A 27,785-nucleotide genomic window follows, 5' to 3' on the forward strand; every position below is an offset into this window, starting at 1 on the left:
GAAAGTCTAATGTTTATCAGTACATTACAGAAAATAATGAACTTTATCACAATATGCTAATTTTTTGAAAAGAACCTGTATATACAATACAAGCAAACAAGAGAGGGGATTGCATTAAAGGACAATGAAAGGTTAATATAAATTAAAAGTAAGTCTAAAGGCATTCTTTTTAAGAACTTGCTGCATATCTAAATTCCCAGATCCCTGCTTGCTTCTCTGAGATATGGTGCTGGCAGCCTACAGCAGTGTGAAGCCTACAGTGACATCACTGAAATCTCTCTCCCCTTCCTGTAGGTGCCAGCGGCAGCCTTCCTATTCTCTGAGCATGTGTGTAACTTGATCTTGTCTCCTGTTCTGAGCTACACATGCCCACCAGCCAATCAGAAGCGGATCTGGCAGGGGGGGGGAATGAAACACATGTGCAGTATGAAGCAAGGAGGGAAAGGAAGGGAGAATACCTTTTTAGAGATGGCTGCCTATTCTAGAAAATGTGAAGTAAGTGTGACTGAGTAAATATTTGATCAGGTGAGCCAAAAGTGTGGCGTTTTTACTAAACAATAGGAGGAGTATTGGGCAGTATGCTTTTTAAATTTTGACTTGCGTTCTCCTTTAAAGCAAAAAAGACAGTTGTTATTTCCTGAAAAACAAAGGGTCTTCATATCACAGAGCTATACATGAATGTTGCAAATGCTGTTGTACAGAGCTTGGGCTATGTTGGTGCTCTATAAATATGTTATAATTATACAGGCAATACAGGCAAAGCACTAGTTTTGGATTTACCAGCCTGTTGCAAATATATAAAAGTAAATACAGCATTTGACTAGTTGGTATGACTTGCTCTGACCATGTAGTCATGAGGGTTACATGCATTATATGATTGAGTATTTGCAGACTCATATTAATATTAATATCAAGAATCAAATAAAGGGTAGAGTGTGCCTTTGTCTCAAGCTTCTGGCTTTCTTTTAAAAAGAAAAGCCTCCACTTATTTGATGGACACAAAAGGTGTAAATAACTTCTACATTATGACATTTGCCATAAAGATTCAATGATGGTTACAGTAGATCTAATATTTGGGGAGACTATGGATAGGGATGTAGCGAACATCGCCAAAAATGTTCGCGGACCCGTTCGCGAACTTTCGGCAAAACTCGCGAATATTCGCGAACTTTGCGAACCCCATTGACTTCAATGGGAAGGCGAACTTTAAAACCTAGAAAAGCCATTTCTGGCCAGAAAACTGATTTTAAAGTTGTTTAAAGGGTGCCACGACCTGGACAGGGGCATGCAGGAGGGGGATCAAGCAAAAATTTCTCTGAAAAATACTTTGTAAAAAAAACCGCCAAAAAAAAACCGCCAAAAAATAACGCCAAAAAAAAACGCCAAAAAAAACCGCGGCGAACCCAAAATGGCGAACATCGCCAAAAGTTTGCGAATTTCCGCGTTCGCGAACACCCGATGTTCGCGCGAATTAGTTCGCCGGCGAACAGTTCGCTACATCTCTAACTATGGAAGGTGTTTGACCTTCTGGTGTTCATGAAACCACTGTTCTGTTTGTTGACATTGTGTATGGAGAGACAGCAAAGTGTGCATCTGATTCTTTAAAACTGCCTCATATTCATGTAACCATAATAAACATTTATATGACTTTCATGAGATGGTTGCTAGTGATGAGTGAATTTTTTGCTAGGCATGGATTCACAATCATTGCATGCAACAAAATTCCGTTATAAGTCAAACTGGGTGCGGTCGTGTCAAAAAAGGGCACAGTCGCGTCAAACAAAAGCGTGGTCATGTAAACAAAAAGACATAAGACGCCAGCGACAAAAAAAGGTGCTCACAAAAAAATCATGAATTTGCGAATTTTCTTGCCGTTTCACAAATTTTATGGCGAAGTGAAACGGGACAGATCCGCTCATTACTAATCGTTGCCTATACTGATAATGATCCACATCCAGCCAACAATATTCTAGGCTGAAGGCATCCTTTTGCTTTCTCCAAATCTTATCATGTAAGAAAAGAGGGTGAAAGACGACCTGTCAGAACTTATAACTTTTTTCCATTACCCAGTGGACCAGTTCTGTACTCTAAACACAAGGTCAAATATCCTTGTGCATTGGCCTTGCATACAAGCAGTTTCTGAACACCCTATCATAAATTCTAGCTTTGCCAAGCTCACAATATACAGTTTTGTTAAAATTGGGTCACAGAGATGTTAATTCAATTCTTTTGGTCATTTTATAGCCATATTTTTAGCAAATAGCCTAAAGTGTCCATCTATTTTTATCCATGAGCTTTCAGCTTGCAACCACTGATTCTCTTTGTAATTTGCCGTGCAATTAGTCCATGTTCACCATATGTTGTCATAATATTCAAGCCTGTTCCTATTGATGAATTTCATGAATGTGTAGTTTTTGTGACGGATGTACTGTACCAGAAATGCTGGTGCTGAGTGTTTCGCCTCCTTGTGATACTATTAGCTGCCTTCAATAGCTGACACATACTGCTCATTGGAAGTTAGCCAAATGTGACTCACCAGTGCTGCTGCCTTTGTAATTCTAATTTAGTTACGTTAAAATTAATAGCTATTTCTATATCCTGTTTCTTTTGTTCTGTCCAGGGCTCTATTTATATATATGTGTCTATGTCCATGCAGACTATACTGATACATCTATTGAGCATAGGGATCCCACAGCATATATTTTTATTTCTGTGGGCCAAAGTGTGTGACTGTACAGGTTTACTAAATCCCCTTATGAAAGTGTAAGCGCACTAAGGGGAGTAAAAGCACCTACATGCTAATCTGTACTGTTTCCCTTTACCCCAAAATTTGCAAATCTGTGGAAAACTTTGCAAAATGGGGGAAAATGTTAAAACTGAAGTTAATGGGCTATTTTTTAGTGTTCTCCACTCAAAATACATTGAAGTCAATGACTGATTTTTCATTTCAATTTTTTTCATGCAAAATGCATTAAGTCAATGGAAGATTTTTTTTTTTCATGCTTGTTTTTGTCGTGCCATGGTTCTAACAGTGAAAATTTGGGGGGCAAGTTTTGTGAAAACAACATCTTGTACTACAATAAACAAATCCTAATTTTAGGGCTCTTGTAGATGAACATTGTTTTCAAGTGGTTCCTTGTGGTGGTTCTTTCATGTATTGTCATTATTATTATTATGGCACATGCAAGTGCCAAACACAGTTTGGGTGATTGCCTGTGCCACAATGAGCACAATCATATAGGAAATACATGGCTTCATTTCTTTTTGCATTCTCCTGTACAGTTCCAGCACTGGTAAACACAAGCTGAAATTCTCTTCTGTAAGAGCCATTAAAGAAACAGTAACACTAAAAAATGTAAGTGCATCCTTGCAGTGGTATAAGTTGTGTGTTTGCCTCAGAAAGACTACTATGGTTTATATAAAAAAGCTCCTCTGTACCCATGGGGGTAGCCATTCAAAGTGAAATTGGACTCAATGGCTTATATAGCAGATACCCTCTGTAACACACCATTGTATTTTACAGAACTTATCTATTACCTGCTATGTAACCTGTGTCTTTTCTACTTCTTTCCAGCTTGTATGGCTGCCCCTATGGCTACACAGCAGCTTATTTATAAAAACTATAGTAGCCTTTCTGAAGCAGACACACAACTTTTACCAATGCAGGGCAAAAGTATTATTATTATTATTAATATTTATTTATAAAGCGCCAACATATTCAGCAGTGCTGTACAATAAGTGAGTTGCATACATTGGACATACAGAGTAACATATAAAGCAATCAAAAACCGATACAAGAAGTGAAGAGAGCCCTGCCCAAAAGAGCTTACAACAGTTTAATATTTTATTTAATTACTTTAAAACATTTTCATTTTTTGGTGTTACCGTTCCTTTATGTTCCACCTTTTTGTGTATAGCTGACAAAACTATGATCAAAATAGGGCTGTTAAACAGGATTCTCATTAGTGAATATTCTTACATATTACACCTACTAGCGAGCAAGGGTGTGTAGCTGTATAGTTCTGCTAGGATGCAGCCTGCGTAGTTATTTATAATATATACATTGTACAAAAAGGTGGGAAACTAGACTTTAATGTACAAAATAAGAACATTGTTTAATATAATGTGAAGTGGTAAGGTAAAAAAAAAACAATAAAATAGAACACTGAAGTGTGACATTCTTATATATGGATTCATTTTAGGTCAGTTAAGGGGCACGAAGATCTTACCGATTGCTGTTGTTAATACAAGTACTTGCTCCATCTTTTTTCCATCATTGTAAAAGGCTAAATGCCAGGCACCTTGATCCATGTATTCAATGAAGCCTGTCTCCTGTAAGGATGCCAAGATTAGGCTCCGAGGTGCATGCTGGGGGTTTTCTGTATTTTTTGGCTCTTGCTTAATCAAGTGCTTTCCATCCATCAGCTTTACAAAATCAAACTGAGGGAACATCACAGAAAATCCATAATTCAACAACTTCACTATTCAATTAGCAGCAGTAATTTTCTAAGCTTGAAATCGGTCAAGCCGAGCGACAGAGAAAAAAATAAATATATATATAATATTTCAAAAGCTAATACTATGGGAGATTTGAAATACAGAGAAATAAAAATGGCACACAGAAGCACAATCATTCAACTGAACGGCAAATATCCATTTCATACAGGTTCTGAGATTTTCCTTTTAATATCTCCCATGGGCGTTACAGTAAAGTAAAACATTGGTGTTACTGAATGGTATCTTTGAGTTAACTTCCCAGACAACATTGTTTGGAAACCAGTCATTTAATTTAGAGAATGATCTCTCTGAAACTCGCTGACAGCTGAATTATTAATATACTTTCAAATAGTCTTGAGAAAAACAGAGATTACTGAGCTCTTCATTCAACAGTATATGAGCAGCATTTAGCACATATAGAAGAGATATACTTTAGTCTTACAGAGCAATGCAGTATTTAAAGGGAAAATAGGTACTTCTTAAAAATGGCGTTTCTTCTATTTTCCCCATAATGGACCAGCAGCAAAATGCACGTCTCACATTCAAACATACTATATGCTTTGGGGGGAGTGGTGTAATAATCGTTCCCACTAGTTCTAGTAGCAACTAATTAGCATTCATTGGCCTCATCGGATTGCAAACAAACTTTTGATTGGCTGCTGTTACTAAACCTGGTGCTAACATTCTAGCTTCCATTGTAGCATCTATTATTAATTAATATACAGTACTTTTAATTTTATGTACACAGTTCTGCTAAAATCATTAGAAAAAAGACTGAATTGGTGGGTGTTACATATAAAACATGTCTACCAAGGCCATTGCTGGTATTACAAATTCACTCCATGGTGTTATTAACAACTGACTTGCACCCAGGGAATCTGATTACTGAAGTCGCATCTGTTTCACCAGAAGTGACACCATTAGTGCTTTGTGGCACTGCATGAAAGCTGCTGCAGATGTGCCGTGTACCGTTACTTGGAATTCTGGGAAACAACACTGCATGGTCAACAAATAATATGCTAATGTGTTCCTATTTGTAAATAAGTCCTATGTAGTGTATTTAAACACTGGTATGTAGCTCAGAATGTGTATACAACAGGACATCTTGTGTTGGCTTATAAAAGGTACTTTTTTTTTTACATGCCTAAATTACTACAGGCTGAACTGGCTTCCATGAACATTTTATCTTGTACCTTCACAAAAAGTACAATATCCAAAAAGCCAATAATCTACTCCAACATTTGTCATCCTTAGTGACTGAAAACCACCATTGTGTGCTGTCTATGCTCTGCAACGCCTTATGGGTAAAACTTCAGGTAAAAAGAAACACAACTTTCACAGGTACTAATATTACTAATATACTTGTGTGGGAAAGGAGCTCAGAAAAATATGCCTGCTCAATATGCCTGTATATATCTTATACAACTCAAATGGGTAAAAACCTAGATTACTATATAGGACTCAGATAAAGGTCACAGCATCCTAACATAACAGGGATAAGTCTGTTTGCCCATTTGTGTCTGTTAGTTACCCTCCCATATAGATTGTAAGCTCTACGGGGCAGGGACCTCCTTCCTCTTGTGTCCTCAACTCTTAACTTATTGCAGCTGTAGTTATCTGTATTTATTGTTATACTTTGTATTTATCTATTATCTTAACACCCTGTTTGTATTAATGTATTCTACTGTACAGCGCTGCGGACATAAGTAGCGCTTTATAAATAAAGATATACATACATACAAGTCTAAACCTTGCCTTTGAAAAAATCATAAAGCTTCACACTGGAGAGTTCAGGTACAAAGTGGGTGGCGAAAACCATTGTGCCCCTATCTGATTTGGATCATTTCACCTTGGGTTGCATAGGACAAATGTTCTCTTTGACATCAGACATATCTAGTGCCAGTGGTGTGTGTGGAACACAGACTATCCAGGCTAATCTGTGCAGATGCACCCCAATAAGGATGTCTGCTTATGTGCTTTAAGACCCCCTCTTTTACAATAAAATTAGGAAAGTTTTTGTGAGGCAGACAAAGCTCCTCATTGAAAGAAAAATTGGATTATCTTCTCCATACTCCAAAAAAAAAATGCGAGGAAAAGAAGATTACCAGACTCAGCTCATAACTAGTATCTCTAACAATGGCTGCTAATCCTTAACAGTTCCACAACTAGTATCACTAACAACGACTGCCACCACCCTTGAAATAATACAAACGGTCATTTCAAAATTTGAATTATTTAATCAAAATCAAATCTATAGGAGATTGCCTTTCTGTAATTCAGAGGTTTCTGGTTAACTGGTTTCCGGATATAAAGGTACTAATATGCTGGTGCTTGACACATTAATAAAGTATTCAATGACAAGAGTAGTGTGGCAAGCTCAAAGGGTCCCTGGTAATGAAATGGTTAAAGGAAGAATGCAAACATTTATTTTATAGAGGTGAATAATGCTTTCATCCTAAGAACCTTATTTCTTTAAATCCTGAGAGTTGTGCTATTAACTGATCCGCAAGGCTGCCCAAGAGCGGCGGCAGAAATATATAGCAATACATAAAAAGCAGTTTGCAGCTACCTGTGTATGTGTCGGTGGTATATTTCTTCTTCCATATATACCCAGGAGAGAGTCCTTTGCCAGTGAAACATTAAATTTTAAATACAATGGGTGGTGGATCATAATCTGAAAGCGCCAGAACAAGCCTGGTGGGATGGTCTGTATGATTTGCTTTCCGATATCAATTTCTCCTGAGTCTATCGCTTTTCCTCTTTGATAAACTGGAAGAGAAACAAACATTTTTATTCCTGGACACTGTCTGATGCAAGGCAAAGAACCGCTGAACTGTTGGTACCTTAACATTATAGAAATAGGCTCGGTATCTACAGTGCCCTGATCCTTTCCTGCTAATTAAAGAAAACAGCATTGAAGATATTGCTAGATATAAATATGTAAAACAAAGACACATTGGAAAAGGCATCTAAGTGCTAAGCAGCTTTTAAATTACATTTCACATTTCGTATTGACACAAGAGAAATTGGATTTTGGGCCTCTGCCTTTTAAAGGAGATGGAAAGTCATTTTTGAATTTTACTGCCAATAGATTCCACACATTAGTGCCACCTAGAACATTATATTTATCCTCAGAAAGCTTTACCATACCTGAGTAAAGAGCCCTCAAAGCTTTCTCTATTTTTTTAAGACAGCGGCTGCCATTTTAAGTAGCTTCCTGCTGCAGCTCTAGCTGTCATAGCTCAGATGACACATTCCTAAGGGAGGGAGTTCTTAGCATTCTTGTGGGAGGGGAGCAGGAAAGGAGAGAACTGTCCCTGGCCCATGGAATGAGGGATTTTTCTGAGAGAGGAATCAGATACCCTAAGAACATGTTTACAAAAAAGAAGACACAAAATCCTGTGTTTCTTTTGATAGGGGACTCAGTGCAGCGTTTCTGTGAGTGCTTATGGCTGTATTTACACAGACCTTTCTGATAAAACTTACTTTTAGTTTTTACCTTTCCTTCTCCTTTAAAGCAAAAATGGGGGCAAAGAAGAACAGAAACATATTCAAGTACTCTCGACTGTGCGAAAATCAAAGGAAATTTCTAAAAAAGGCGACTAAAAAGGGCTGCACCCACCCACCCCATTTTTTTTTGCAATCAATGCAGCCCAATAATAAATTTATTAGAAATATTCCTGATTTTGTTAATGACCTGGTAACGTTGCTCTAAAAAGCACATTTACTGAAAGCAGAATTTTTTTCCCCGCAGTTCAAATAAAATTGGTGTTTTTCCCCAAGTGGATTTTTTCCCCGTTTATGAAAAATCTCACATAGTGAGTTTTATTTTATTTTTGAAGAATATGTTTCTCATTAAAAAAGGTTTCATTTGGAGGAGATTTCTTGAGAAATATTTGTGAAAAGGGAAACAAGGAAATAAGGTTTATGTTTCACATTCTACATTTTATGTTTTCCCAGATTTTAAGCATTTTTTGCAGTCCCCTCAATGCATTTGAATGGGTACATTTCCCAGGTTTTATGCAATTTTTTACAGTTTCTCCTATTTAGATGCATTTAAATTGGTGCATTTCCTAGGTTTTATGATTTTCTTTGCAGTTTTCTCCTAATCAAATTTAATTAAATGGGTACATTTCTCAGAATGTGTATCTTGTTTTCTCCATAATTTTGTCCAATTTTTCCCATATAAATGCATTCCATTTTCGCCAATCAAATCATTAGGGTTGAGGAGACTGCCTCATACAGATACAAATAAACAAAAGGAATTCTGGGAACGATTTCCAAAGAGCTCTAAGAAAATCCCATTTACATGGGTTTATTCTATAAGCTAAAGCTCACCCACTGGGTTTAAAGCAGAAGCCAGGATAATAGCTGATCAGATTCCCAACTACAGACCGTTTCGCCCTTCTTTGGGCTCATCAGTGTAGTACAGTTTTCTGATCAGCTTAGGTAGAGCCAAGAGTGTAGGTTGGGGAGACCGCCTCATACAGATACAAATAAACAAAAGGAATTCCAAGAGCTCCAAGAAAATCATATTTACATGGGTTTATCCTATAGGCTAAAGCTTACCCACATTAAAGGAACAGTAACACCAAAAAATGAAAGAGCTTTAAAGTAATAAAAATATAATGCACTGTTGCCCTGCACTGGTAAAACTGGTGTGTTTGCTACAGTAACACTACTATAATTTATATAATAAGCTGCTGTGTAGCCACGGGAGCAGTCATTCAAGCAGGAAAAAAGGAGAAAAGGCACAGGTTACATAGCAGATAACAGATAAGCTCTGTAGAATACAATAGTGTTTTATCTGTTTTCTGCTATGTGCCTGTGCCTTTTCTCCTTTGAATGGCTGCCTCCATGGCTACATAGCAGCTTATTTATATAAATTATAGTTTATATCTGACGTAAACCCACAACTTTTACCAGTGCAGGGCAGCAGCACATTATATTTTAGTTACTTTTATACACTTTCATTTTTTGGTGTTACTGTTCTTTTAAGCCATTTTGTTTTTTTTTATGTTCCCCCATTTTAAGGTTTTTTTTGGCTGTCCCCTGAAAAATATAAAAGGATCTGAGACTGGTGCATTTGGGCCACAGTCAGCACTGTCTTATTCCCTCTTACCCCTATAGAGAAACATTTATCAATATGAAGCCGAGCTGCTTATGCTTAAAGCAAATGGGAAATAAAATCTTTCATGTATTCCAATGAAACTGTGCCCCCAGTGGCCAAATTCTCTTGAAATATAGTCACATATTTGGCCTTATATCGGCGCCATCCAAATATTATTTTCAAGATAATGAGTCAATATAATAAAACATATTTTTGTTTTGTTAGCTCTTTCTGGAGGTTTGTCCGTATCCAGTTTCTTACTGAATGCACACTCTGTACGACTTTGCTTGGACACACACACAACAAAATGTACAGGTCGACCTTTGGAGTGAATCTGGACAAGTGACATATTTCATGTACTTATCTATAGCCCAGTGCTTGGAACATTTTGCATCTGCAGTGATTTTTCAAATGTCAAGAAAAACTATAAAAGGTTGTGTGAGGAATGCGGGTAAGCACTAAAGTGTTTTAAATCCCTTCTATATTAAATATTAAGGAATCAAGCAATGTCGTGCCGAGTTCTGCAATGAACAAGCAAGCGGGTGAACCATAATCCATAGTGTCATTAATGTCAGACGCTAAATATACAGATTAAACATGAATATTTTATGTTGCGGTTAGACATCTATTTGCATTGCAAGCCCACTACGTGTATCTGTTTTTTAAATGTTGCTTTCTAAAGGCTGCAGGGACTTTCTGTCATTAAGCGAAGCATATTGATAAAGTAATTCAATATACAATACAATACATTGTGTTTGCGAGCAGCACCGGCTCTAAACAGTCTTGTAACTTTTAATGTATTATGGCTGCACTTTTTGCAACTAGCTTTTTTTTTTTTTTTTATACTTTATAATGAAGCCGGAGCCAAAGCTCATAAAACTGTTTCTCCGAGAGAATGTTGCCATTTTATTGCTGAATCTAAGGGGATTATTATATGAACTTATAAAGGGCTTAATAAAAGTTACATTTGTTCTGCATTGATTTTTTTTTTTTTTTAAACCACTATGTCAGTTGTTCGGATCTTTATTCTAGATTCAGTCATCTACGCATATTACATTATAAGTAAAGGGAACCAATGTGTTTTACAGTAGCTTGTCATAAAGAGAGAGTAAACAGCATTCTATCATATAATTGTGTGTGGCTAAAAGATGGGGATGCTAGCTACAAGGCTTATTCTCTAATAAATCAATGCATTTGTAAGTTTAGCCTTAGGTGTGCCCTGAGAGAAATATAGAAAGGAAGACAGAGAGAAAGATAGCATGGAAGGAAACACTGAAGTAATGGGAAAAAGATAAATAGAGAATGAGTAAATATGCTCAGGATCACGTTCTTCTGCACCCTCTGTGTAATGATGCCAGGGGGCATGCTTTGATGTCTCTGCATTATTTCTTAACTCCCATTCTTGTTTTGGCCCCTATGCCAACCTTTGAACTCTAAATTCTTCTTCCTGCCTGTGCCCTAGCTGCTTTCTGTTTGTTCATATTCCATCCAAGTCCTTAATGCTATTTGCTGTTTTTTACCACTTGCCTAAAACTTTAGCCTAAATTTTGACCATGTCTTTGCCCAGTCCTCTTGTCTGCTTTCCCACCAGTCTGTTCTCTGAAGTTTAGAAGGTGCCCTGTTGGCTGCCAGTAATTTCTGAGGTCCCAAAAGGGTGTTGATGAAGACTATCTCTAACAAGGATTATGCTGCCTTCTATAGTAATTCAAATTCCCACTAGTTGCCTTATCGAGGGACTTTTTACAACTGAATCAGTATTAATGGATATTAATGGATTCAGTAGAACTGCTCCTTGCACATCATAATCAAATTTCAGCAAATAGCTTTGTTTACAAAGGGTACTTGCTGGGCTAGTGACACTGCTTCCAGTACATATTGTACTTAATGGCCTGGTGGAATTTCTTAGAACAAAAGGACTGACTCAGTGAGACATGAAGTTATCTTGTACTGTTCCCTGTGCATTCAGGTCAGTGTCATCGACTCCAGGACTTTGGCTTATTTACTGACACTGATTTACTTACACCTATACCAACCAATTAGTGCTTAGCCTTGTTCAGACAGGAACAGGAAGAACCATTAAAGTAGAACTTTGATTGGCTGCCATGGGTTACTGCCCTAGGGTTAAATGTATCCGTTGTTAGTAAATGAGCCCCATGTGACTGGCCTAGAAATATTATTTGTGGAATATACTGAACTGAAATTGAACACAACTCAATATCTTTTCCCAGATTCATTGCTATTGGCATAGGAATCTAAAAATCTAATCTAAAATTCAGTAATTGCTTTTTCTAAAAGCACTAAATGTATTTACTTTGGCAAAAATGTATTTCTTGTTACTTACAGTACACTTTTCATCTTAAAAGGGAAGTGTGGTTTTAAAAATGAAAGAAAAATAGCGAAAAAGAGAGAGGAAGAGATGAAAAGAGATACTGTAGTTTAGTTGTTAATATGAGTAGGTATCTCTTTATCTGTGGCTTTATTTGCCAACCTATTGACCAGTCATTTCTACTCTTCTATTAATCACTCTATATCTATCTATCTATCATCTATCTATCTATCTATCTATCTGTCTTTCTGTCTGTCTGTCTATCTATCTATCTATCTATCTATCTATCTATCTATCTATCTATCATCTATCTACAGTATCTATCATCTATCATTGGTCGATTAGTGTATCTTTGGACAGAAGTATTTGGAAATCCCAGCTTTTTAAGGCCAGTTTGTATCCCTTTACTGCAGTGAAATGAGCTTGTAATACACACAGAATGAAAAAGATTAATAGTTGTCAAATTAGTCAACTATTCTTCCAAGATTGAATAACAATACCCTCAGTATTAAACTGGAATATGATCAGGGTTTATAATTTCCAAAACCTCTAAAAGATCTCATTGATTTATGTATTTGTACAATGGCCTGCTCCTGTATATAATATTTATACAGCTTCAAATTCATCCAGCAATGGTTTATGTGCTTGTTTTGTGTGTTTAGCAAATATTCATAAGAGTTTCAAAAGCATCACCTAGTAATGGTGTACATGTATTTATAATAGATAATTCTGTGCCAGACAGAACAGAAATCACATTTTTACTGTACATAACTAGACTATCTTAGTTAACAGTGTGGTTGTAATTTATTTTAATTTTGAAAAAGATTTATACAACAAGCTTCGCTCCTCAACTTGCACCCCTATTGGTGGACCTAATATCTATACTATTCATGTGGCAAAGTACAGGATTTCCCAGTGGCTTATATTCCATGCAACCCCTAGTTTATGCATTAAGCTGGCCATACACGCACCGATAACATCGTAGGAAACCTCGTTTCATACGATATTCGGTGCGTGTATGGCAAGTCGCCAAGCCGACCGATATCGCAGGAGGCTGCTGATATCGGTCGACTCGCCGATCGGGCCAGTTAAAAGATTTTGATTGGGCGCCATAGAAGGTGCCTGACCAAAATCTGCCTTCAGCGCTGAATCGGCAGAAGGAGGTAGAAGTCCTATTGTTTCTACCTCCTTATCTGCCGTTTCAGCCCTGAACGGTTTGTGGCTGATTGTACAATCGCAAATCGCCACGTGTGTGGCCACCTTTAGAATGACATGCAAGCTATTGGGCTTTCCAGGGGATACCATAGTGCCAGCCACCACCCACTCTGTTACCCATAGCAACTGAATAAAGACAACACTGCAGTGTTTGTACTTTATCCTAAGCCAAAGTTTACACCTTTCTTTGACTTCATAAATGAGGCCTCATGACTTCCATAATATGATCTCTGTCATATTTGTTGCTAGGATTATCCCACATTATAAAGAAAAACTGGAATGATTTGTAAAGAGATAAGTAGAAAAAGGGCAGAAAAATGTTTTAGCCTTGCAAATTACATGCAAGGAAAGCCATGCAACTTCCTTCTAAATTCATATCTTAATATTTACATTACACTAATACATTATAGAAATAAAAAGGGTTAATATATGTTTAACAGAGAAACCCACAGTGCATAGTGATTTCTAAGGGAATGATCGCTGATAATGATTGAATTTACCTTTTTTCTCTGCCTTGTCAGATACCTTTCCCCCGAGTGGTGAGAAAGTGGTGTCTGTGGATTCTTCACTTCGGCTTCCCTTACTGACACCATTCTCATATAATGGGCCCTCGACGGGTTGGAGTTGCCAAGTTAAACCAAACAAATGAACTGCTATAAAGAAAGAGCACAAATTAATCCCCCCGGATATGAAAAAATAAGAAAGAAAAAGGCAAAAAGGACTCCAGGGATGTAGTAACCGCAGACATTTTTCAAAAAATTCATTTTTTGCCCATTTGCTTTTCTGAGTTTAGAAGTACAGAACCCAGGTAGGGAAATGAACAGAGCAAAATAATATGTAGTGGTGCGCACTAAAAGAAATGGAACAAATCCTTAATATGATAATAAATAAATAGTCTGAAAAGTGAAGGGGAAATTACTGCAAAGAAAAATGCCTATACAGCACAATGGAAAGCATAACTTTACCATGTGAATCCAGCAGGAGAAAAAGATGCATTTGTAATATTCTCTGTAATATGAATACAATTATACTTTCATGCAAAGAATGCAATAAACTCTCCTTAATAATACTGGGCTGGACATAATAGTGGTCATTAACATTCAGTATAGTTGATGGCAAAAATAAAAACTAACTGGAAATAATTAACCAGAGAAGATTGTTAAGAACCTTTTTTTGGCTCTGAGCTATTGTTTTAGGACATCTCCCAAAATCTCTCTATCAAACCATCTTCAAAATATTAGATATTGGTTAAAGGAGAAGAAAAGGCTAAGTCACTGGGGGGTGCCAAAATGTTAGGCACCCCCCAGTGACTTAAATCCCTTACCTTTTACCTGTTTACCCTGTTAGGAGAAAACTGCACCAGCCCGGTGCAACGACTGTCTCTTGTTCCTTTTTCCATCTTTGCGTGCTTGCACATACTGTAGTAGAGTGAAAAGCCAAACTTAAAGACAAAAGTCAGCTTTTTCATCTACTGCGTATGCGCCGGCCCAGGGATTCTGAAGACAGAAGAAAGAAGAGGAAACAATTGCTGCAGGTACCCCAGGTACCAAGCAAAGTCACTGGGGGGTGCCTAACATTTTGGCAAGTGACTTAGCCTTTCCTTCTCCTTTAAAGGGGTAGTTCACTTTTTGCTTACCCTTTATTATGGTGTAGACATTGATATTCTGATCTGGTTGCTGGGGTCTTATTTACCCTAGCAACAAGGTTTCAACAAGAGACTATGAATAGGAGAGGGCTTGCACAGAAAGATAAGCAATGAAAAGCCACAGTAACTTTTTATTACAGTAACAATAAAATTGTACCCTCACAGAGCAATAGTTTTTGGCTACTGGGATCAGTGTCCCCCATTCAAAAGCTCAAAAGAGGCAGAGGAGTAAGGCTAATAAAAAAAAAATAGCTATGCAACAAAAAATTTGTGTAGTGATTGGACCAACTGACAGGCCAAGGAAGAAACAACAAAACTACAATGTCACCATTTAGATATCCCTAAATTGATTCTTTAGCATAACAGCTATCATTCAAGAAAGTCCACTTGTCAACAGCATTAAATTAAAGCACTTTATGGCCACAACTGGACCTCATTACTTAAGACCAAAAATGCAAAGAACATGCTATTGGGCTCACTTTGCTGAGTAGATCCCTGAACTCCTTACTTGAAAATGCCCACTTTGCAGGTTAATACATTAAAGTCTTTGAGGGTCTTTGTGGTGACTTTTACTGATAAATCATGCAATATTATATCATATATACATGCAAAATTAGGCCTCTCATTTGTTATAATAATGATAAAGTATACAGATGCAGCAAACTTCAATGGTCCATTAGGCACCTTTTTATTGTTACTAATGAAATGTGTGTTGAGATATGCTTCATCACCCCTGCATTCCCTGTGTCTTGCACTCTCTCTCTCTCTCTTGCTATATATGTACTGTATATAGTATTTTATATTACCTATGCTTTGCAAATGTACCATATAAATGGTTGGTTGTTGAATTATAAAATCTGTTGGTCAGGTTGAATCCCTAGCATCAAAATATTCAGCTTGTCCCTGATCATTAACTATTATTCACCTCCATATTAAAAGAAAACAGTTGCATACCATCATGTGTCACAATAAGAGAGTAGATACAATACTGCATGAAAAGAAGCCAGTATTCTGCCATAAGTTGTCACCTATTGCAAGAATAACAAGGAACAGGCAGAAAACATGAAAGCAGTCATCCATCAAGTGGCAGAAGAAACTCTGAGTTGTCACCTACTATCAGCTGCCAGAATAACTAGATAACAGACAGTGGTCACTTAGGAGCTGCCACATACGATATAAAAAGAAAGCAATCACCAACTTCCTGAGGATTTATATACTGGGGGCTCTTACCAACTGATAGGAATATAGGAACAAACACTTTATACTTTAATGATAATCAACCTATTTTGCTAATCCCATACTGACACATTTATTCTCTAGAGGCATTCATCCCTTTAGCATAATTCATACAGTGAAATTCATATAGAAAATCACATAAGATGTACTTTAGCCTCTATAATCTAATTTGGATGAAAGCCAGAGGGGGGATAAATTTCTGTGCAAAAAAAATTGCTCTACTTAAACCTAATTTTTCTGCGCTAAGTTCGAATATAATATAAGGCATTTCATGCACAAACTGCAAATTATTTTCCAGGGTTAGTCACATTTATTCAATTTCATTTATGGTTGCAAGTGCAGTTGGGTTTCTGCACTCTCCCCCCAAGTGATATGCACTCTATACACATACATTTGTGCTCAGAGTGCTGCTGCACCTATTGATGTGGGGAACCCTGGAACTACCGTCACCTCCTGACCAGGTGGGTCAGGGTCTGACTTGGTCTGGGGGACACTAGGGAATACCTGGTGGGCTGACCGGCCCACTGACCTATGGACAACGCCCTCTTAAGACTGCAATTATGCTGGAAATTTGTTTAAAATGCTGCGTTTTGGGAGAAACAAACATGGTGAATGTACTTTGCTCACTGCAACTGAGGACATAAATATGCTATTCTAAATCTATAACAGTAACTGTGTTCTTTAACCTGGAGTGTCTAGGATGGAGGAATCTGCTATTTTATAACAGGTGTGAAGTTAGCTCCAGTTCTCCTAATCCATAGCAACCAATCAGCAGGTTGCATTGACTGGTTTCCTGGTTGAAAACATTGCTCCAGTTGTATTATGTTAGCTATATACAGGATTTAGCCAAAACGGTCTGGGTTAAGCTAAAGCATATTAAGTACATAATTTAAGATAACATAAGCAGCTTTAGAAACATCTGCTTAAATCAAGTACTGTTAAAATCCTCTAAAGGGCAATTTAATTTGAGAGAAGTTCTGCTTTCACAGTGTTCTGCATTTAAAGTATATGGATATATTTAAGCTTGATCTCCCAGACTTACCATACCTGTCACCAGTAACACAGTTGTAGTCTAATGCATTTTTACAAACAATTTGGTTTAAGCCAGTGGTTTCTAATGTTGAGGATAACCAAGTCAGTAGCATAACTCTTAATATTCCTGACCATGCCTATAATCCATTCAAGCCAGGCTCAAGTATCCCGAGTCAAGTCTGATATCAAACCTAATACATTCTGCTTTTTCGAACTTTACTTCTGGACTGTCCTATAAAAATAGAAGCAGAAGGGAAATATACCTATGGTAGGTGAGTCAATTAGAAACATGAAGACAACCCTTCTTTTCAGCCTTATGTAGAAGATAGAAGGCTGCATTTCTGCAAGCCATTGGTATATGGTTAAACATTATACTAAGAATTCCCCCATCCCTTTATCAAAACCTTTCACTATTATTATTTTCATTATCATTTATTTATAAAGCGCCAACATATTCCGCAGTGTTGTACAATAAGTGGGTTTCATACATTGGACATCTTTTTCATTTTTTTGGTATACAGTCTGTTAGGAATGTGAATACCCCTATAGCTGAAGCATCTCAAATAAAAGGAATGACCTTGTTTTAAAATTAAGAACATAATTTGCTATAACTCTCTTACTGGTTTATTTTTAGCTGCCCCAATTTTACTCAAAAACCTTTGCTCCGCAGGCAGAAACATATAGCACAATACTAGGCAATGTGAAAATCATTAATACGATTTCACAGCTCTGCATGTTGAGTCTTGGTGTAAATGTTTCCTTCACTACAGACAAGATGATTTCTAAGAACAGTGAAGACAATACTTCATACATATGTAGGCATTTCATACCTCCTATCAATATTGTTTGGTATACGTTAGTATTGCTGTTTAGCAAATTTTAATATAGCTCCTGCTGATATAACACATAGAGGTTCATTATGTAATATTAGCAAAACACCACTATAACCATACAGAGAGGGAAACTGCAGTATATTCTGCACAGGAGGGTGTTTTTTCTCCAAAATATTGCTACGTTACAAATTCTCTTTAGAGATTAAAATTTGTCTATTTAGTTCAACCTCATCCCCACCTCAAGATATCTACACAATTCTCTTACATTGGTCAGATACTGAATAACACCTATCTAATAACTACCCTCTGTGGTGTCTATATTTGGTTCATCTGAAATCCCTTTTGAGGATCACCACATTCAGTGACATGGGTAGTGATGAGTGAATCTGTCCCGGCGAAAATGTTGCGCGTCAAAAAAAATTGTAGCCCACGACTATTCTTTTGTCACCCACAGCTATTCTTTTCTCACCTGCAGCTATTCTTTCGTCACCTGCGGCTATTCTTTCGTCACCCACGGCTATTCTTTCATCGCATGGCTATTCTTCTCTTGCCCATGGCTATTCTTTCATCGCCCGTGGCTATTCTTTTGTCGCGCTGCTATTCTTTTGAAACCCGCGGCTATTCTTTCGTCGCCCACGGCTATTCTTTCATCGCGCGGCTATTCTTTTGTCGCTCATGGCTATTCTTTCATCGCCCGCGGCTATTCTTTTGTCGCACTGCTATTCTTTTGAAACCCGCGACTATTCCTTTGACGGGGGCGACAATTTTTGGACGCGTGGTGATTTTTCCACGGTGAATTTTTTCATCTGTATCGTGAAACAACCCGCCAATGGCGAAACGCAGAAATTAGCAGTGAATCCATGCCTGGCGGAACATTTCGCCCATCACTAGACATGGGATAAATTTAGAAGTACTTTGTAAAGGGGGTCAGTCACCTGGTAACATATTTTTGGATTGGAAATGAAGAAGCAAAAAGGAAGGGGGCAGTCCTATCCTAATTAAGGATGTGCTTACAGGGGTGAATATATGGTTCTGACTGGCTATATCCAAGCTATTAAATTTGCATTTCTAGATGCAGAGTTGGCCAGAGACAGTAATAAGTGATTTGCATGTCTCCACCCATAATTCCTTCTGTGAGAGGTAAAGACTTTTTTTAAAGGCTCTGCTTTATGTGTAGTGTCAGACAAATGAATACCTTCTATTTGAAGACTGTTAGCACTGCATGACCTGCATTATAAAGGGCTATTTGATTCCTTTTTAGCTGTTCTCTCCCTAACTAGAATGGCTTTTCTACTTCACACTAAATGAGTAATGGACCTTTATGGACTTAATATATAAAAAAAATCACTAAGTATCGTGTCGCAGAATTAGTTGTCAGACTCCTTGCCCCAAAGGTTGAACGCTGTGCTCTAAAAACACATTTTTTCCATTCACTAGGACTAAAATGCTAAGCTGGATCTTTGCTATATAGATGTGATTAGCCATATAGTGCAGGAGGCAAAATGACAGCACTTTAACACAGTGAATGAAGTCTGTGGCATGATATATACAAGCACCTGGAGTAAGCAGTGACTATTTGCAGCTTTTCCATTAAACAGGTTTGTGCCCAGTTTGCAAATTCTTCATTTTGTGTAATGTCTAGAAATGTATCTCTCTTAATGGAAAGAACAAAAAATAAATAAAAAAAGGGGGGAAAAACTGGATACAAAGAATAAATGTGTTCAGCATTCAGAATGTTTAAAACCACCCTCATAATTGCTAAGCCATCAGAGTCCACATGAAGATGTGTGAATTAATGCTCTGTTACCATGATAAAACTTTCTTTATGGAAATGAGAAAATTGTAGAAAATAGCGTAATTTTCTATTGAACAAGTTGTCTTATACCCCCAAATATACAATTATGAATGATACTGTGATGAATAGGCATAATAAAGGCTGTTAATAGAGTTTCTTTTCTTTTTTTTATGACAGATATGCGTAAATTGCATTTGCCACTCTCACATTCATTCTCTTTATGCTGATTATTATTCAGAGACATTATTTAATGTTCTTTGAAGTTCCATTTCCATGCATATATTATTTTCATTAGACCTACCCTTATTACTTCCTTTGCTGTCAGTGACCTCTTGCCACACAGAGGCGCTTCTTACTTACAATACACATTTTTGTATGTGCATATTAATGTTAATAGATTTCCCTGACATCTAACCTATTTTCTACATAAAGTAAAATTTGCATGGAAATATATAAGTGAATATACATCAATACCAGGACCTATAGGTGTTTTTTTTACCATTTACTGCCAGCATCCCTCTTATATCAGAAGGTAGTTTGACCACATAACTTCGCTATCAGAGTTTGTCTTCAAAGATGCCATTTCAATCAAGAATTCTTACTTGGATTACTCTGAATTTTTCCTCTATTTGTTTTATCTTTACTCTTAGGGGCACATTTACTAAGCCACGAACGGGCCCAATGCGTCCGATTGCGTTTTTTTCGTAATGATCGGTATTTTGCGTTTTTTTCGGAAAAATGTCGCAACTTTTTCGTTACTAATACGATTTGTGCGAAAAAACGCGAGTTTTTCGTAGCCATTCCGAAAGTTGCGCAAAATCTGGCGATTTTTTGTAGCGTTAAAACTTGCGCAAAAAGTTGCGCTTTTTTCGTAACGTTAAAACTTGCGCGAAACGTCGCACCTTTTAAGTTTTAACGCTACGAAAAAGGCGCAACTTTTTGCGCAAGTTTTAACGCTACGAAAAAATCGGCAGATTTTGCGCAACTTTCGGAACGGCTACGAAAAACTCGTGTTTTTTCGCGCAAATTGTATTGGTAACGAAAAAGTCGTAAAGACGCCGAAAAAATCGCAAAAAATAAGAAAAAGTCGCAAAATGTTCGTTTTCAAATCGGAATTTTTCCAATTCGGTTCAGATTCGTGTCTTAGTAAATGTGCCCCTTAGCCTGAGTTGTACAAGCCTGAACCAGGCAGCCTGTTCTATATTACCCTGCCCATTAATAGAGACCACTGAAATCCCTAAATTGCAGCCTGGAATTCCTTTCTCTGAGAAATTGTATTGTTAAGTATCCCTCACAACTATTAAACTGGCCTCACGTAAAAATATTAGTCACAGTAGTGATGAACAAATTTTTTCGGCAGGTATGGATTCGCAGAGAATTTCCGCATTTCACCATTGGCGAATTGTGGTAGCCTGTGGTAAATAGCATCCTCTTCACTTTTATGTGAAAGGTGACTAGGTTCAATGTGACATAATTGCAACAGCTATGTAAATTAAATTGATAAAGCAGAAGACAAAAATTAAATATTTATTGGTGCTGCATATAGATATGGCCAAATGTGGCAAGCTGAAGGAAAAAAAAATAACAAATATATATTCTTGAAAATTAACTTAGAAACAAGAAGGAGCAACAGTTCTTGTTACCTGTAGCAGCCAATTACCAGGTAGCATTCACTGGTCCCCTTTTTAAAAACAAGCAGCTCATTGGTTGCTCTGGGTTACTGTGCCTGGGTAAATGTTGTACCATTTATTACATATGGGGTATGGTTTGGTAGATACATAAATCATGCTCAACTGGTAAAATTGTATTGTGCCTTAGACCCTTCAGGCTTCAGTTATAAACAGATAGTCCAGATAAATACACAGTAATATTTTTAACAAATATTTTAGAAGACAGAAAATAATGGCACAATCACTATCTATATTTAGAGTGTATTGGAAAGGTTGAACTCACTGATTATATAATGTATTATGTATTTTATTAAAGCCTTACCTACCATGTAACTATCTCTCTGTATATGTATCTATCTATCTATAACTGTCTTTCAATATATTGATATATGTTTTTCAGTATATCTGTCTATCATCTATCTATCTATCTATCTATCTATCTATCTATCTATCTATCTATCTATCTATCTATCATCTATCTATCTATCTATCTATCTATCTATCATCTATCTATCTATCTATCTATCTATTATCTATCAAACCTGTCTCTCTAAAAACAGCTTTAATTGAAGCAAGATGAGGCTGAAATGTACCACAAAAAAGTAGAAGTGAATACTGTAGCTATAAATGTCCATTTCTTCTGTTCAGTTATAGAGAAGGTGCACATAGAAGTGCTAGTATTAGAAGAGATGAGGAGTATCCCAAGAAACACTGTCATAAATTGATGGGAAAAGTATACCAAAGTGTCATAGAAAATGCTAGAGCCACTGAGTCATGAAACACTGATGACTGATTATAGGGTTTTTGTCATATATTTGCGGAACCCCTATGTCATAAAGTCCAGGTCATTATGTGTCATAAAATGCTGGAAAAAAAGAGAACGATGTCCTGCTCACAAAATTTCTAAGGGTATAATATTAAACTTGGTGTATATCCTCCTATGTATGCTTGGTAGGGCCTTATCATGTACATAAAACAAGCAAGAATGAGGGTCTTTGCTTATAGCCATAGAGTAAATGTCTTTTTGTAGCTCCTCATTCTTGCTTGTTGTCATATAATGATGGGCCCCTTATGTCTTGAAATGCTGTGGTCACTGTGTCATGAAATGCTGGCACCATAATTTCATATACTGCATTCGATTTTAGATCCCCATTTAGGCTCCAATTATAAATTAAATTAAAAAATATTCAGTTGTGCTAACAATTAAATTAATTGAGATTTTTGTAAACTCAGAATGCTTTGTTACTCGGCTATGCTTTTTGGCAACTTAAACAACAATGTGTAGTACTTGGCAATACAGGTTGCAGCTATCACCCAAAAATAATGTTTAAAAACTGCCAGTATATTATTCTTTTTCTTCTATAAAGATTTTTTTTTTTTAATTTCCTTTGCTTTTGTAATTTCTTGAATATTTGCTTTAAATGGTGCTATATAATGGAGTTCCTCCTCCAAGAGCAGATTCCTAGTTTAGCTAATACAAGTGAGCAGTCTGCTTAAAAGCCAGTTCTAAAGAACCCTGCTGAATTTCAATAATTCTTGATGAAAAGCAGAAGTAACAAATTTGTATGATTATTATCAGGTAGATATAACTTTAATCAAAAGGCCAAAAGAAATCTAATGAGCCTCCTTTGAGGCTAAACTAGCTTCCTGTGATAAATTGCTGTGTTATATTCTCACTGACATTGTATTCTCCAATCCATGGAACTTACAACAAATGATGAAAGCAACTCAGCACCACGCGTCTAATGACAGCTCATGTTTAATCCCTTGAAAAATGGAGGTATAGAGGTAGAAAAAATCTCAAATGACATAAAAATATTCCTTGAACTTAGAGTTTCTACAATATTTAATGATTACACATTGACACCAACTGCATTATATCAATCAACTTTCTCGCTTGCTGTTCTTGAGTTATCACCATTAAATAACAATCTAGAAGTTGATGGGCTTGTGCCAATTGCTTGGCCTGTACTATATTACAGATGCACAATGATTAATTTGAAACCCTTGTGTGGAATACTTGCAATGAACACAATAGATTTTTCAAACAGTCATTCTGCGATTTTAATTGGAATTATATGTACACTGTATATATGTTTATATATGCACTTTATGAACAGTTTGTAAGCTGCCATCTGCAATATCTGCAATAATGTCATACTTTTCTAATAAAAGTCACTAATATATTCCTGTATTGTTCTTGAGATAGGGGAAAACTACATCGGTACACTGCTACAGGATACTTCTTTACAATTGTAAAGGTCAATAAAATAAAATGGTCAATGGTCAATAAAATCCATGGAAATAAAACACCCTTTTTTAATTTATAATATTAAAAACAACAATTTATTAACTTAATCAGTGACTGGCAATTATTGTTGGAGTTCAGCAAATGTAAAGTACAGAGATAGTTCAACAACCAGGATTTGCAGAGTTAGCATTACATTCTAATATTATGGGTACCTGTTTTCTTTCATAGTTACATAGTTACATAGTTACATAGGGTTGAAAAAAGACCAGTGTCCATCAAGTTCAACCCATCCAAGTAAACCCAGCACACCTAACCCACACCTACCAATCTATACACTCACATACATAAACTATAAATACAACCACTAGTACTAACTGTAGATATTAGTATCACAATAGCCTTGGATATTCTGATTGATCAAGAACTCATCCAGGCCCCTCTTAAAGGCATTAATAGAATCTGCCATTACCACATCACTAGGAAGGGCATTCCATAACCTCACTGCCCTCACCGTGAAAAACCACCTACGCTGCTTCAAATGGAAGCTCCTTTCCTTTCAATTTGTTTCTTATTATTAACTTTTCATAATCTACCTCTGTCCCTCTAACTGCCTTTTAAGGGGCCTTCTGAACTTTATCTGGATCATTTCCCTTTTGCAATAATCTTTCTTGGTTAATGCTGGCCTGTTTCTCATACTCAACCTCAGATGTACAATTTTTACAAATAGATTGAATATGGGCCAATGGAACATTATCCAACATCCTTTTGTTATGATCACTTGTAAAATCTATATATAAAGACCAAGGTTTGGGAACTTGCATTCATGTATCCATAAAACTCAATGAATAATTCACATGTACCAGGATGTCATCAATATACCCCATGTGGGGGCAATATATCGAGTCATCTCATACTACATCCTCTTCCCAAGATCCTACTTATGATTCAGCATAACTTGGTGCAAGGGGAGTTCCTATTACTATGCCACATAATACTGTATATCATAAATCATATCATTTTTGCATCTTAAAAATCGTTGAATTTCAACAACCTGCACTTAAGTCCACCATATTGTGCTGCATGGAAATTGAAGTGTGGTTTTAGTATATATGTCTAAATACATTTTTATTGAAAAACCTTTTAAGTGTGTGAATTAGTAGACTGGACAGTTGCTGATTAAGTTTCTAAATTGTTGTTTTTAAAATTATGAATAGCAATGAGTGAATTTTTTTGGCAGGCATGGTTTCGCAGCAAATTTCCGAAAATTTGCCGCGAATATTCGTCGCGTGTCAAAAAAAGTGCCAGTTGCGTCAAATTGGGCACGGTCGTGGCAAAATAGCGATGGGCGTGGCAAATGGGCAGGCCGCGTCAAGATGGGCATGGCCGGGGCAAAATGAACATCAAAAAAGACGCGGGTGACAAAAAAATATATATAATTATGGAATGGTTATTTATCAAGTTTTGGATTTGTTAATTTTAGAGTTCTTTTTTAATTCAAATAAACTTAACATGTAACCAAATGTTTGTTTATTTATTAAAAAATATAAATAGAAATCAAAATCATGTTCTATCCATCATTTTTAATGGGTCTACAATGGGGACAAATCCCATTGACTGCTACATGAACTCACAAGCTTTTATATGTCGAAGTTTTACATTTGAGTTTTTCAAATTTTTTGTGCTTAATAACGTTTTGAAAGTCATATTTTGAATATGAAAAAGAAATAGAAAAAAAATTGAATCTAAAGTTGATAAATCCCCTCCTTAATGTAAAATTATAATAAGTTACTTTGAACATGTACTTCACCTTTAACATTATTAGAGAAATTTAATATTTAAAATTGTACAGAAAAAAAAAAAAGAGTCTTACCGATAACATATGCTAGCAACAATGCCAGAGCGACTGTAATGCCGGTGGCACTTAATGCTGTACACTTCCAGTTACAACAACGATATGATTTGTTAAATGTAAAGGCTGGTCTTGAAAAAGTGCTTCTGGGCAGAGGTCTGGGAGGTGGAGAGTAAACAGTATTGGATGTTAAAGGATAGTTCTGACTGGCGGCACTGAAAATAGGAGATGAACCAGATCCATGTTTAAACAGGAAGTGCCTAGAAAGAGAGAGACACAAAACAAAGCAAGAGAAGTATTAGTAAGCAGAGTATCAACCCAACTAGCTCATTTATACATGATCATTTTTTTTAGCTGACACTAGGGATGAACATTTCAACCTACACAATTGTGTTTTCACAAATCTGCCCTAGAATTTCACCCTGTGTTTTGTTTTGCCCAACCCCCCCCCCCCCCCCCCCCAGGTTTTTGCACCAGAAAAAAATGCAGAAAAGTCGCTGTCATTAACAAAAGGACAGTGGATAGATCAGTGGTAAGTGAATTTATTTTTCCCTTAGTTCTTCCTTGCTTCTGTGAAGGTGACACTGGCCCTGTTTGCAGTTTCAGTGTTAGACACGGATCAATAGTTTCTTTTAGAGTTACAGTTATACCCAATTTACAAGCAGAGGCTGGGATCTCACCAAATAGTCTTATTGTTTTTATATTATTGGGGTGGTGGGTGTCAAACTAAAGTTTCTTCTTACAGGATAGGCCATGAATTTTAACACCATGAACAATCATCTAAGTTTTCCAGGGCAACACAAGGTAAAGTCTTCAGGCTGAATTTATCTAATGTTTATTAGTAGCTTACAATCACTATTTGATGTGGTTTATATGGTTACAAATGACATAACATATACTAAATATAGTAATAACATATACTAAATATAGTAATCCAGTGCATGTTAGATAGGTATCTTCACTTACAGACTTGGGCAGATTTGGGGCTTTGGTATGAAAATAACAGATAAGATTCACTTGTGGCCAAGTACAAGCTTATAGATTCGGGATACAACTTGCTTTCTGCTTTATTCAGCTATACCTAATCCTTCATGGCAAGTATAATAGTAATTAAGATAACTGTAGACAGCAAAATAACAGATCTTGTTTAGAGAGGGGAAGATAGTACCATATACTTCTTTGTGTAAAGAAAGATGTAAGGCTTCTTCTTGAATCAGCAGTAAACTTATGGCCTCAGGTTCTTAAAAAAGTACATCAGAGAGATAGACTCCACAGAAGTAAACGGAATGGAAAGAAATAGTTCATCTATGAATTTAGGCTTAGGTCTTAACTGGGAGGAAATGGTAAAATAATCATATTACATAAAGTCCTTACATTAGTCAAATATTTAATACCTAACCAGATAAAGCAGGCTTAATTGATATACTTGACACTCACAGCAAACACCCAAATTAAATTACTAGTGTATCAAGTGCACTACATGGATCAATACTGCCAGCTCCATCTTTTCTATAATTTAGGACACATTTCTTCCCCATGCATAAAACTATTTATGAACCTCTCAAACTCAATACTGTCATAAACTCACTGATTACCCCCCCCCCCCCCCAATTTTGAATTTTTGTGAAGGCCCCCTGCTAAAAAGAAGTCATATTCAAAACATTTTTTATTCCAATGAATCCACTTTTGTAAAATGTAGTTAGTTTTTTTTTTCCCCCAAAATAATTTAAACTGCAGGAACAAAGTGCAACTAACTAAAGCATTCATTCTAAGATTAAACCAAATTATATTAAAAATCAGAGACAGTACTACAAAATGTAAGTTACTGCCCTGGCAACGCTCCATCAGCAGCATAGAAAGGGTTAAAAATGCATTGAGTCCTCCAGTAAAGTTGCCAATAATTTTCTAAATGTAGCAAGTTTAATTAGATGCAAACTGACACTTATATTAAATCCACCATCCAGGTTCTAAAAAAAAAAAAAATCTATTGGATTTTAGTTTCTTAATGCGATCGTTTTACATGGGAGATATTGATTATTATCTCTAGGCCTTGCAGGGTTTCAGAAAGAGGACAGTTGATCGCAAGTAAATGCTGACTGAACAGTGTTATTAGGGAAGACTAATAATCAATACCCTGCAATGATTGCCATTGTTTGGGATTGTTGCTCTAATAAAAGATGTCATAGAAAGAAAAATAAACTGGTGACACATATGCAGCCAAAGAGAACCACCTATGCTCTGGGACTGCATATAACTGTGCTGCTTTTTTTCATCTTAAATATAACCAACATATTGCTTTCATCCATGCAAGCTGAATTATTTGCTT

The 27,785-nt window shown here is 36.6% G+C and overlaps 1 protein-coding gene across 2 annotated transcripts in view; it reads right to left on the bottom strand.

Moving 5' to 3' along the window:
- Positions 1–27,785, bottom strand: part of tenm1 (teneurin transmembrane protein 1) — a 373,978-nt gene that overhangs the window by 130,992 nt on the left and 215,201 nt on the right. For both annotated transcript variants that reach the window (XM_031891499.1, XM_031891500.1), the window contains 4 exons: positions 25,481–25,719; positions 13,649–13,801; positions 7,067–7,266; positions 4,230–4,440 (listed from right to left, as the gene is read on the bottom strand). In XM_031891499.1, coding sequence (XP_031747359.1) covers positions 4,230–4,440; positions 7,067–7,266; positions 13,649–13,801; positions 25,481–25,719 — 803 coding nt within the window. The remainder of the gene's footprint in view (positions 1–4,229; positions 4,441–7,066; positions 7,267–13,648; positions 13,802–25,480; positions 25,720–27,785) is intronic.

Source organism: Xenopus tropicalis, chromosome 8, assembly GCF_000004195.4.
Source record: "Xenopus tropicalis strain Nigerian chromosome 8, UCB_Xtro_10.0, whole genome shotgun sequence".
Taxonomy (NCBI): Eukaryota; Metazoa; Chordata; class Amphibia; order Anura; family Pipidae; genus Xenopus; species Xenopus tropicalis.